Genomic DNA, 13,295 nt, shown 5'->3' with positions numbered 1-13,295 from the left:
TTATTTCATTACAAACAACAAGTGAACCGTCACTCAGTGCAGATATGGACAACCTGAAGAATTGCATCCAAACAGTGACTAAGACAGGCTGTGTAAATACTGACATAGAAAAAGAAAAAAAGTATTAATTTCTATGCTCATGACCTTCCCACAAGGGCGTCCCTTGTCTTCTCCCAGGCTGTACTTCTCCGCCTGGAGTGGGCCGAGTGTGGTCTCAAACCTGACCAATCTAAGTGAAACTCCACCCTTTCTCTCTAGAGAAGTGTTCTAATGAATGCAGGCAAAACATTGGTAACTCTATTCACCGTAACTTGGGGGCTGGTAGTATGTTCCCTTCTGACGTGTCGCCAGTGATGCTAGGAAGACCCAGACAGACAAGATGTCATTATGGTAGGGATGGATGTAGACACAGAGCGCAAACTCCGTGTCGGGGATCTCTGTGCTGTGAATCTGGGCGCTCCGGACTCGTTCGATCACAGCATCCATATCGGTGAAAGCCATATGAATGGGCATGCCAGTCACCTAAAAAACAAAGGAACCATTGTTAATGTAGAGGTTTGGTTTTTGGTTGTCTAGTCTAGTCTATCACATAACAATGCGGTTCACAATTGGTTACGGTCACACTCTGAATAAGGCCAACAAAAATGTTACTTTGGCACTAAACTGATGACTTGAGAATATGATGGTGTTGTTGGTACAAATGAAGAAGAATCAGAGACTCTGATGTGAAAAGTGATTTTCATTTTACACGTGATTCTACAGTTCCTGGTGGAAAAAAAAAATACACAGATTTTTAAGGATCTGTCAATCAACTTCAAAAAATTTCTTGAAAACCCAGGCATTCACTGCTGTCAACCACAAGCTATTTAAAGCAGCAATCATAAAGCGAGTAATGGTGGGAGGTCCGGGCCTCACCTTGAAGTCCCTCATGTTGACGGACAGTCTGTGAAGCTCCTCCTCCACGGAGGAGAGGTCTTGCTGCATCTCGAACTTGGGCAGGATTTCACTGAGGATAGTAGGGTAGCGCCTGTTCCACCGCGTCAGGTGGGGACAGCGCCATTCCATCACACTCTGCTTTAGCTTATTCTCCATCCTTCAAGCAAAGGCACACAACTCAGAAAGACGCACATGACTGCAAACACACATATTTAGAGAGATGCATTGGGTTTTATAGTTGTTACTCAAGAGGGTTATGTGAAACTGTTTATTTTAAAGACACTTCTGTGGCCTAACCTACCTTCTTTGTAAGACTTCAACCAGCTCTGACTGAGGAATGCGATACTGGATTGCAGGGGACTTCCAAAAACAAAATAATTATTAAATCATATACAATGATTTCCGTGGTCTAAATAATAATTACAAAATTATAACAATTGCACTTCTTAATCTGGCCACATGGTGTCACTACTTCACAGGTAATCACATGGGCAGGTAAGACTAACCTCTTCTGCTGACTTTGGCTGGGAGTCTGCTGAGAACAAAGCAATCCATGTAAAATCATCTGACAGCTGAAACGTCAGCGGCACTGCCATTGCATTGTTCCTATGAAACCACACCTACGACGCACCAAGACAACAGAAATGTTTGTTTATCTCTGGTGACACAGGCCGTGCCAAAACCACAGTGAGGCACCACAGGTACAGTTACTGAGGGGAAGATAACCACCAGAGTATCTCTGACTCAGTTTTACGCCCTAAACTGAAATTGGAACTGAAGTAGGAACTCTGGCCCCATACATCCAAAGAAACAGCGCTGCAAAATTCTTCTTAGATAAACTAAACATTGTATAAACAAAATGTTACTGTACTCAAAATGTTACTGCACCTCATGGAAGAACGTGCAATATATACCACCACACTTGATTGAACTCTTAACATATATATTTTCAATGTACTATTTTTTAGCTATTTGTACTATTGTTGTGTTATAGGTTGTTGTTGTATTATATGTTGTCCCTAGTCGCACCAACAGGAGCAGTGTTGCAAATTTAGTTTTATGCAAATACAATGACAATAAAGGCTTTTCTATTTTCTATTCTATTCTATTTTTATACACTGTACATTTTTCCAGTTGACCACACAGTCCACTTTTATGATTGGACAGAATGCCTCCTGTAAGCTGTAGTGGCTCCCATCTTTTTGATCCCACACCAAGACACCGGAGGGCCCAGTGGTTAAAACATACGCCCTCTCACCCTGGGAATAAGACAAAGAAGTCAGTTCTTGAGTTCATCTTTTACTAGAATTCTTTGTGAATTGCAAAATACATTTGTGAAGAGTGAATGAAAAGGTAGAGATGTCTAAACACACCTATGCACATACACAACCCATTTATAAGAGCTTAGGTGAGCAGCTTACCTCTGTAATTGATGTAGCTAGAAGAACATATGCCTCTACTTCTAAATACAGAAAGAAGTTGCAGAGTAGGGCCGCTAAACTGACACCGTTTCCGATGACTAGATCCAGGCATTGCTGTAAGGTTTTCAGACACATTAATACAACTCATTACATGGAACTGAGCAAGGAACATTTCAGTACTGAAAAAAAAGCCCCTTCACAGTTCAGCTCATCGTGGATATGATTGTTTACACCTCCAGCTGTGGCGGAACCTTTCTAAAGTGTGTGACTCATATATTTTAAAATGTCATATTTCCTGAGCAAAAACGGTCTCTGGTGTTGAGCGTACCTCAGAGGTGAGCCACATCTCTCCATGGTCTCCAACTTCAGATGAACTCGGCAGAACAGGAATCAGAGACACGAAAGCAGCTACTCTCTTCTGTTTCTGTGAATGGAGTGATTGAGGAAAGACCAAGGCATCTATTTCTTATATATATATATATATATATATATATATATATATATGTATATATACACACACACACACACACACACACACACACACACACACACACACACACACACACACACAGTACTGTGCAAAAGTTTTAGGCAGGTGTGAAAAAATGCTGTAAATCATCAAGTCTGTCTGGGATTACATGAAGATTGGTGCATACAATTATCTGAGGTAAATAGCTGTGACACCACAGTGTACAAATTGGTCATGCAATATGACAGCGCATTTTGCAACTGGCACTTACATTTGCATTATTTTGATGCAAAGGTAAAAGTGAAAAAATGCTATAAGTCATCGAGTCTGTCTGGGATTACATGAAGAGACAGAAGGATTTAAGGAACCCTAAATCCACAGAAGATCTGTGGTTAGTTCTCCAAGATGTTTGGAACAACCTACCAGCCGAGTTCCTTCAAAAACTGTGTGCAAGTGTACCTAGAAGAATTGATGCTGTTTTGAAGGCAAAGGGTGGTCACACCAAATATTGATTTGATTTAGATTTATCTTCTGTTCATTCACTGCATTTTATTAATTGATGAAAATAAACTGTTAACACTTCCATTTTTGAAAGCATTCTTAGTTTACAGCATTTTTTTCACACCTGCCTAAAACTTTTGCACAGTACTGTATATATATATAAAATATGTATGAGTATATAATTCATAGGTGTTTTTGTTATGGGGTCTGGGGCAGAGATTTCTGGGCAGAGATTTCTGGACAGAGACTTTGGACATTATTCCTGGGATCTGTTGAAGCCATTCTCCTAACTTGGAAGTTACCCTCAGAGCACTGCTGGAATCCCTTTAGCCTCGTCTTTCCATGTGATACCCAAATCTCCTTTCACTCCCTGTTATTTCTCTAGCTTCTCACATTCCCTCTCCATCGTGCTGTAGCTCTTGGGACTGCACACATCTATTTTTACATGCAATCCCCAGCTAATCCCACACATATTAATATTCATGAACGTGTGCTTATATACACATACATACATTTATATGCATTGGATTAATAGTGCATTAATCCTCATAATGCAGACAGTTTTTTGACCTTCTACTTGAATGTCAATACAATATCAACTCCTGTGTGTGCTGCTGGTTACGTGCTTTACCAAGAAAGTAAGTTGGCTCTTATCCTTGTGGTGATCATCCCCATCACGCTTAAGGATCTCTGGTGGAGGTGGGAGAGGTCTGAAGAACCTGGTGGCCAGGACTAGCTGTCTGTCACTGTTCACTACAGTGCAGACGAACCTCACCCGTTCGCCAACAGCCCTGCACGCTTTCTCAAACTGGTGCGCTAACATTAGATTGTCATCGCTTTCGTTGGTTGGAAACTGGAACGAAAAAAGACAGTGTGGTTAGCATCACGTTGTAGTGAGGAGAGAATGAAAGTGAATGCTTAGAATGACAGTCACACTCACCACCCAAAAAGGCCTCTGATTAATCTCCTGGAGGGTAAAACATAGAGGAGACTTTAGTTACATTGAAACACAAACACACACACACACACACATAAGCACACACACATAAGCACACACACACACACACACACACACATAAGCACACACACACAAGCACACACACACACACACACACACACACACACACACACACACACACACACACACACACACACACACACACACACACACACACACACACACACACACACACACACACACACACACACACACACATAATCATTTAAAACATAAACTGAAAATAAAACAGCATTATGCTAACTGTGACTGATGGTTCTTCTTTAGAGGTGATAGGTGGGTCCAGAGTTATGAAGACACTGAGGTAACTGGCTTCCTCTTTACTGTTTCCATGGTGAGAGACGTTACTAGACCACTCATAGCCCAGTAGTAAAGGGGCCATTTTGATCTTGAGAGTACAGCTGATCTGATGGCATAAAACAAAGGACACTAATTCATTCAGTTGTTCATACAAAAGGGGTAAAGTGTGAATACTGTACACTGAATAAACACTGAAATCATCATTTAATAAATTCATTTAATTCAATCAAGATACAAGATATGCACAGTGCATTTCAGCAATGAGAAAAGCATGTTCTACATGCTAACCCAATGCAGTCTGTTATGTCTCTTAGTGGTATAAAGGTTTGAATCCACTGAATGAACAGGCATGAATATGTGCAGTGCTTGGTGACTTTCTGTGTGTGAAAGCGTGCCACGGAAACACAGCGCCCACACAGCTGTGGGCTCGACTGCAGAGGAAAAACAGAGGTGGGAGAGTGAGAGGTGGCTTTCAAAAGTGACTCATGCCCACAATCAGTGTGAATGACGTAGACGATCACGTCCACTGCTGATTCATTATGCTGCCAGAAATGTCTGACGGGAGAATTTAAGCAGTGAAAAAAAAAAAGCTTCACATATTATCCTTTACCTTTAGATCTGTGTTTACTTAGTTGAGGTGTGGTGTTGAAGTGGGAACTGTACCTTTGTCCTCTGCAGCAGAGTCCTGAAGGGTATGTTCACAGAACCTAGCCACTGTTTGCCATAGAAGGTCTGAGTCCCACAGCCCCTCAGCGTGTTTCTCTGTCATCAAAGAGACACTGGATGAGTATTTTCCTTATAACCCTTTCTGTAATGTATTTATGAGGTAATTCAGTGGGCAGAAACAAAAAAGAAAAAAAAGACATAGGCAATATCAGGCCCGATGTTGATGCACAAGTTGCACTCCGCCGTGACCTCTTCCCTGCCGTGTTTTTCACGATGCACAGCATTATTCTGCGCACCTCCGTGAGTTGAAATGAAACCGCATCAAAGATGTTGATGACGATGTCATCCTGAATCTTGGCAAGACCCGCGTGGCTGTAGTCACCATCCGGGGAGCTGAGGCAAGCGAGGACAGATCAGTGTGCATGAGCACACACAGTCAAAGAAGTGATCGACAGATGCACGTCTGAATGAGGAATTGCGACGGGCGGCTAGCCCAGCTGTTGGCGGTGTCATCGGAAAGGCATACCTAAAATCGAGGCAAAATTCCTCTCTCCAGACCGGGTCAGGTCCTTCTGCGCTGCTGGTCTGAAATGTCAAGCTTTGGAAGTTCACCTCAGCGAAAGGATGGAGTTGATTCTGCAGTAACAACGCAAAGTATCTCAGTTTCCCAAATCAACACATAAGTAAATGCTCAAAGTTAAAGAAAGGAGGGGAAAAAATCATATCATCGAAGGACACCAACTCCCACATTTAAAATTGAAATGAAACCAATCACCATAGAAACGGCACTTCATTTACTTAAACAGGCTGTGGGCTGTAGCCATGGTAATCAAGGGACTTCAAAACCAGCACAAGGGTTATTTGTATCCTTCTATCGCTCAGGGACAGCACTTAAAACATGACAGACACATCCCAGTGTGCAGTGCTCTTGAGTGTACCTGTGAGCATTTAGGTATCCAGCGAATGAGGTCCTGTTTACCTCGGGACAAACCACAATAGGCTCCACGGTTCTCCATCTGACTGTTAGAAAGACAACAAATTCAAGCTGCTCAATCATCTTGAGTCGGTATCAGACATTCACTGTAAAGCGTACTATTTAAAATAAAAAAAACTCTTAGTGATATGGACTGTCAATCTGTTGACATACAGTATATCATACATTCCCTTTAGATGACGTAATATATGTATGTTTGTATGTATGTATGTGTGTGTGTATGTATGTATGTATGTATGTATGTATGTATGTATGTATGTATGTATGTATGTATGTATGTATGTACGTATGTATGTATGTATGCATGCACTCATGCATGTATGTATGTATGTATGCATGTATGTATGTATGTATGTATGTATGCATGTATGTATGTATGTATGCTGTGCCCGAGATGTGCGGCAGATTGAACTTTAGTATGGAGTGAATGGGGGCTGTACTGATATGTCTTCTGGCGAACAGGTAAGTGTGCAGCTCTCTGGATGTTGACACGGATTGTCAGGTCGCCGTCGGAGAGGGCGCTAGGAGGGACACACTTCATCTTCTGACGCCTCGGCTTCAACTGCCGTGCTCGCCTGAACACGTCCCAGTTCATCACGCTATGAGGTCGGACGGGGAGAAGGGACGCAAGAGAATGAATCATACAAGCAAGTCATAGCAGCACCCACACTGTCTGCATTAAATCGCTGAAGGTTTTTAATACATTCACATTTATAGAAACAAGAGGCGGGATATCAGACCATAGACATTAAAAGATGTAGTTAAAAACTCTGGCTCTCACTCACAGAGGGATATCAGACCATAGACATTAAAAGATGATGTTAAAAACAATGGCTCTCACTCACAGTGGGGTATCGGCATCCTGGTACTCTCTAACAATATCAGACAGCTTGTATTTTTTCTCAATCTGGTGAAGGTCTTTTTGAGCATCATTGACCACCTTGAACACATGAACATAAATAACACATTCAGTCCACACATCCTTAAAAAAAAAACACAGAATGCTGGCATGTAGGTTGGGGACATTCACAGAGCGTTTCAAAGAGATTAGCAGCACATTCAGGACGTGCATACAGCACCCTTCTGACTGGTGAATTCCAAATCTAAAACACAGTGTGTGCCTGAAATTATACGTGGGAAGAAGCTGGCAGCCTCTCTCTTTCTCTCTCTCTCTCTCCCTCTCTTTCTCGCTTTCTCTATCTTTCTCCCTCTCTCTTTCTCTCTCTCTCTATCTTTCTCCCTCTCTCTTTCTCTCTCTCTCTCGTTCTCTCTCTCTCCCTCTCTCTCTCACACACAATCACTAAAATATGCAGTGATTCAGTGTAAACGTGGGAGGTAATTAATCCAAAATAAAGTCTGGGGTTGATTGTGCCTTTTCCCCGGCAGGAATCGGTATGAAAAGCAAAGGTACCTGTTAGGATGACAACAATTCAATTCTAATTACATTGCTATTAACCATTGAGGGGATGTCAAGTGTCACGTTCTGTTCTCCTAACCTTCTGAAAGTATCGGATGGACCACTTCCTCTCTGCTGAGATGGAGTCGTCACCCCGGGGTTCTATGTAATCCTGTCACGACACGATAAAGCCATTAACTGAGCGGACACCCGTGATGCCAGTATTACAAAAAAAAAAAAGATCAGCCAGATCACCCTTAAGGCCTACCTCCATCATGGCCTCTGGGGTGTCCCTGTCGTGGAGCGGGATGGGGCCACATAGGAGCTCCATCATGGCCTCTGTGATGTCCCGGTCGTGGAGGGGGACGGGGCCAGTTAGGAGGGCCTCAGGAGCGTGCTTGCTCCTCAGACACAGGAGGCGGAAACGTCGGGAGGCGTCCAGCTGCTCATCCTTGGCGAAGCAGAATTCCTCCATGGGGTCCAGACGGAAATGACCATTTGGGTTCTCCTGCATTTGGCGCACCTCCTGGTGAAGCGAATACAGGGTGCAAGGTCAAGGTCGAGGTCAAATGTCTAGCATCCATGTTTAGCCCATCATTTCATATTTCAAGCATATGTATATTTAATGATATGTAATATACCATATATAATTATGTGGGTTATGAAACTGCTTGACAGGGGCATTCACACATTGTAAGTTTGCTTGACAAATTTTTCTCAATTACTGCTCCTTCATGGATCTATCAATCAATCAATCAATCAATTCAATCTTATATAGCGCTTCTCTATATACCCGAAGTCGCTTTACAGAGTCCAGAGTCCAGTAGTCATTCATACACAGTCATACCGGTGGTGGTAAGCTACCTCAGTAGCCACAGCTGCCCTGGGGCAGACTGACAGAAGCGTGGCTGCCAATCAGCGCCAACGGCCCCTCCGACCACCACCAACATTCATTCATATTCATACGATGCAATGCATGTCTTTATGATGGTGGGGGAAACCGGAGTACCCGGAGTAAACCCACGCAGGCACGGGTCAACATTAAGTTGATGATAAGAAATCATAGTGAGTAGAGTACCACAGTAGAGTACTTCACTCCTGTACTACTAGTCACAACGGCCATCAATGCGATTAGTTCAAAAATGGAGTCAGTCTGTGACGTGTATACAAACCCTCAGGAGTTCATTGAGCCTAGTGTTTGCTGGGTGATTGGGGTCAAAGGGCAGCCTCCTGAGCCACTCCAACTGTCTGCTGTTTAACCGAGCCGCCGTCGTGCTAAAGTGACAAAAAGACAGCAGTGTTTATGTCAAGCAAAAGTGTTTTGTCTCCATTCTCCAAGAGGTGCATATTTTGGCTGATACATACTTCACTAGATTATTAAAACATATAATATTCTATGTCAATACTGTGGTAAAAAAAATGTATGATCGGATTTGGTGTTGGAGATTACTCTAATCTTTGGATCTTAGGCAGAGAGAGGGTTATAAATAGCTGCAAAGATAACAATGCATAAACGCATGAGCCCACCTGCGAAAGGATGGTAGGATTGGATCTGCAGGGGGGGCCTTAGGAAAACCCCTTTCATCCACTGCCCATGACAGGACATAATACAGCTTTGCAGTGGTCAACAAGCACATCTCGTCCTCGTCATCGATGGTCAGAAAGAACAATACGTCTGAAAGATACAATTTTCAACTCATGCTGTCTAGACATCTTATGACTGCCAATGACGAAGATAATAATTTAATAATTGAATTTGTATATAAAAAACAACAGCGATCTAGCAATTCAACAAACTAATACAACAAACACTTTGCATTGTTTCTATTGGTGTTTGCAAATGTCCACCACCAATCATCGGTTAGACTCTTGAATGTCCTCTCTCTAATATCCCAAGAGGTATTAATGCTTTAGTAGTGTCTCAGTATACACACACAATGAACATTTTTGATGCAGGTATTTCAAATCTGAGAATTATTCATGTCAGTTTTACTCACTGCTTCCCACTCCTGTATGGAAGCTTGCGACAGTTTGGTCGCAGCTGAATTCTGACGCCTCCACTGGTGCACTGGTCGCTGTTACATTTCTGTGTGGAATCGGTAGATACACCTTGGCAAGAAGAGTGCTCCTCAACCTCTTATGCTCGTGGACCTTGAACATGTATGGGGCATCAGCACAGTTTGTCAGATCCTTACTTTGCAATGATACTAACCACAATACTAATAAAACCACACATGAACATGATATACCTCCAACATCAGGCTCTCCGGCCAGTTTGTGACTTGCATATTGAACGTCTCCTCGATATTCACTCTGAAATCACGGTTGAACGGTGACTGTGATGTAGTTGAGACAAGTTTTCCATTGTAAAATATTTTTACAGAGATCGTGCGCTCACGCAGTGCTGCTCTTCTGTAATTTTCTGGCCTAACAGATGAAATGGGAAAGCTGACACATGGGCGAATGAAGAAACAGAGGATCTGTACGGTCATATTAAATTTCCATATTGAAGATATCTGGATGCAATACCCATCTTACCCTGTACAACAAAAGTCAGGCATGATTGCCTCATTCATGGTAAGAACAGGAATGAAGGGCAAATGGCTCATTCTTCTCTGAACTGTACAATGGAGGTCATCTTCTGCTTTCTCTTTGAGGGTGTGGGTGTTTAGTACATCTCGCAACCCCCCACTCATATATTGCTGAATGGAGATTAGGTCATCATCCACAAAAACAGGTCCCTGTGGATCATAAAAATCCTTATAACTGCTTTCATTCAAATTATCAAATTTAAGTCCAAACAACACTGTCAATGCATGTCGATGTGAAATATAAAGGGCTTCAAAATATCAATAAATAATAATATTTAGCCGGCACAAACACCCACATTCACCTCGTTTTCTTCTGCCCTGCTACTCCCTGCCGCGCTATCAGTAGGTGTTCCTTCACTAACGTAACTGACTAATGTTCCATCACCGTTTGCTGGTTTCAACTCCGCTCTGACAATAAATATGCAAATGTAAACTAGATATTAACACCGAGACAAGTGATATCTGTCTGACAATGCATACAATCAACAACAGAAGATTTGCATGTTGTTCTTCACAGAGAAGGAAGTTAGTGTTCCCTAACACATTTGCTTCTTAAAAAAAAAGGTCTTAGTGGGCTGTTACTTTTTGTTAGAAATTTGATCATTCGATCGAACATAGGGAAGAATAAGTATTCAAACTACAGTGACTTGTTTGAATGGCAATTCACTGCTGTTTCAGTGTGTGAAGTGTAATGTCATTTCTATTTTCAGTGTTGTGAGGGGTTACATTTTCTATTTCTTTGCAGTAGGTTTTATTTGAAACCACAACAAAAGTTTAGCTTTGTTGCTGTGTGTGTGTGTGTGTGTGTTGTGTGTGTGTGTGTGTGTCGTGTTGGTGGGTGTGTGTGTAGTGTGTGTGTGGTGTCGCTGTGTGTGGTGTGGTGTGTGTGTGGGTGTGGTGTGTGTGTGTGTGTGTGTGTGGTGTGTGTGGTGTGTGTGTGTGTGTGTGTGTGTGGACCCATTTGTGTGGTGTCTTACTACAGAACAAATAAACTGGCCTCAAGACTCCGGTAACTCTTAAGTTTTATCAGGAGCCACTGAGCTAAAAACTAATAGCAGTCTTTACACACCTGTCCGTGCAGTAACTCTTTGTGAAGCGTTACAATATCATTGTGTAAGCTGCTTTACGAGAAGCTGTTGATTCAACTGTGTTTTATTTTGGTAGGCTGCAGATGCGCGTCGCGCGTGAATTTTATTGCGTTGTATCTGAACACGTTGTTCTAGTATTTTTGAAAACTTACATTCAGTGGTGGGCATGGCTTAATAACATAGGAAACCCCTTTGTTGTTTAATTCACAAATCCATTTAACGGCCAAACCCACAAACCTACATCCTACCAAATGATTCATCCAGCCTGTTGAAATTCCCATCCTCTCAAACTGTTTCAACATGAACTGAACATTATAAATAAATATTATAACATTATAAAAAGCTGATGTATTGCAGGCCTGTTGTGTTAGACTGCATATGTTTTTGCTAGAAATAACCTGGCAACTGAGTGTGTGAGGATTTAATATGCATGATATTTTTATATATTTAATAATTAATATACCAGGATTTTATAATTTCCTGGTAGGCACTGTTGTAGCAACATGAGTTGCTCTGTCAGGGTTTAGACTTTGACCTCTGTTTGCGCTGCTTGACCAGGACCTGATCGCAGACCTGCTGCCCAGAGTGCTCCCTGCCATCACCGAGGGTCTGCAGGACCTGGACGATGACGTGCGTGCGGTGGCAGCCGCCGCCCTCATCCCCGTGGTGGACGGGCTGGTGCAGCTGCAGCTCCCCAAGGTAAGGGGGGCTTGTTTGGAGCTTTTGGAGAGGTTTGCCCGTAGAAAAACTGTGCCTGTCCTTAAAACTGTGCCTGTCCTTAAAACTGTGCCTGTCCTTAAAACTGTGCCTGTCCTTAACACTGTGCCTGTCCTTAACACTGTGCCTGTTATCGCCAATAACAGTCCCTTTCATCGTGAACATCCTCTGGGAATGCTCTCCTTGAGCTGGATGACCTCACCGCTCCACCAACAGCATCATGACCCTGCTGTCCTCACTTCTCACCTACCCAGAAGTCCGCGAGTGCAAGTACGCCCACCTCCCACTTCTCTGCCCACACCGAGAGCGTAGTCGGCACACATCAGTCAGCTATTGCTGTTTGGAGATCAAAACAAGGTCACTTACACCCAAGGGCTAGCTGTAGTTCAGGCTGGATTGCCTCCTAGTTAGCCTTATTTAGCAGTTCGTGGGAAGGGATGAGTCAAGAGAGGGCTGCATTCACTTTTACAAAAACAGAACAAAGAAATCCAGTAACCAGACAAGTAGGAAACATTTGTGAATTTTGAATTAATTCAAACGATTTATGTGTTTGCTCAAATGTTTCAATCACTCTCGAACTTGACTTTTGGAAAAAGTGACACACAGCCCCCACTGCACTGCATGTCCGCTGTACATTAAATGTTGCACATGTAAGAGAGACGCGTCAATGTGCCTCTGTGTTTTCCCAGCATGCAGGAGTCCCTGACAGTCCTGGTCCTCGCGTCTGGCCCTTCCTGCGCCACACCATCTCATCTCGTGCGCAAGGCAGCGCTGGAGACTCTCTTCACACTACTGTCGAAAGCTGAGCAGGGTTGTTGTGTGTGCGCTAATGGCGCGCCCACTGTGTGGTTCAAAACAATTCAAATGCAATGACTGGTCTGCAGTGTTTCTGACGCGTTGTCTGTCTGTCTGTGCAGAACTGTGCCAGTGTGGCTGAACCCCATCCTGCCAGGACATGCTGAGGACACATCTTTCAGTCCTGCATCCTGGAGAGCAACCCAGAGATACTGGATCTCATTCAGAAGGGTCTGCAGTCTACAATACAGTTCCATTAAGCAAACACACACACACACACACACACACCACACAGAGAACACACAACACACAAGCGTTTTATACTTTAACATTGCAGCCTCATCTTCCATATTCAACACACTCGTGTTCCAACAGAAGTGTTTTGCCCTCATTAAACATACAA

At 43.0% G+C, this 13,295-nt stretch overlaps 2 protein-coding genes across 2 annotated transcripts; both read right to left on the bottom strand.

Annotated features, from left to right (window-relative positions):
• Positions 1 to 113: 113 nt before the first annotated feature.
• On the bottom strand, positions 114 to 1,550 carry LOC105893415 (protein CC2D2B-like). The gene is made up of 4 exons (XM_031579437.2): positions 1,443 to 1,550; positions 1,238 to 1,296; positions 916 to 1,093; positions 114 to 522 (listed from the first exon to the last, which is right to left on the bottom strand). The coding sequence occupies exons 1-4, from the start codon at positions 1,530 to 1,532 to the stop codon at positions 298 to 300; spliced, it is 552 nt and encodes a 183-aa protein (XP_031435297.1). The 5' UTR covers positions 1,533 to 1,550; the 3' UTR covers positions 114 to 297.
• Positions 1,551 to 3,525: 1,975 nt separating this feature from the next.
• Positions 3,526 to 5,956, bottom strand: LOC116223106 (protein CC2D2B-like). The gene is made up of 5 exons (XM_031578567.2): positions 5,309 to 5,956; positions 4,590 to 4,751; positions 4,268 to 4,294; positions 3,959 to 4,180; positions 3,526 to 3,534 (listed from the first exon to the last, which is right to left on the bottom strand). The coding sequence occupies exons 2-5, from the start codon at positions 4,725 to 4,727 to the stop codon at positions 3,526 to 3,528; spliced, it is 396 nt and encodes a 131-aa protein (XP_031434427.1). The 5' UTR covers positions 4,728 to 4,751; positions 5,309 to 5,956.
• Between the last annotated feature and the right edge of the window lie 7,339 nt (positions 5,957 to 13,295).

The sequence above is a fragment of the Clupea harengus genome, chromosome 13 (genome assembly GCF_900700415.2).
Source record: "Clupea harengus chromosome 13, Ch_v2.0.2, whole genome shotgun sequence".
NCBI lineage: Eukaryota > Metazoa > Chordata > Actinopteri > Clupeiformes > Clupeidae > Clupea > Clupea harengus.
This window is presented reverse-complemented; position numbering and strand designations above follow the sequence as displayed.

Bases quoted from the DNA above. Each gene is read 5' to 3' on its own strand.
- LOC105893415 (XM_031579437.2), bottom strand. From the start codon at position 1,532: ATGGCAGTGCCGCTGACGTTTCAGCTGTCAGATGATTTTACATGGATT. The intron at 1,297-1,442 runs GTTAGTCTTACC...TGTTTTTGGAAG, and splicing joins AGCCAAAGTCAGCAGAAGAG to TCCCCTGCAATCCAGTATCG. The intron at 523-915 runs GTGAGGCCCGGA...TTTGTTTTTTAG, and splicing joins TCAACATGAGGGACTTCAAG to GTGACTGGCATGCCCATTCA.
- LOC116223106 (XM_031578567.2), bottom strand. From the start codon at position 4,727: ATGGCCCCTTTACTACTGGGCTATGAGTGGTCTAGTAACGTCTCTCAC. The intron at 4,295-4,589 runs GTTAGCATAATG...TTTACCCTCCAG, and splicing joins AAGAAGAACCATCAGTCACA to GAGATTAATCAGAGGCCTTT. The intron at 4,181-4,267 runs GTGAGTGTGACT...TTTTCGTTCCAG, and splicing joins ATCAGAGGCCTTTTTGGGTG to TTTCCAACCAACGAAAGCGA.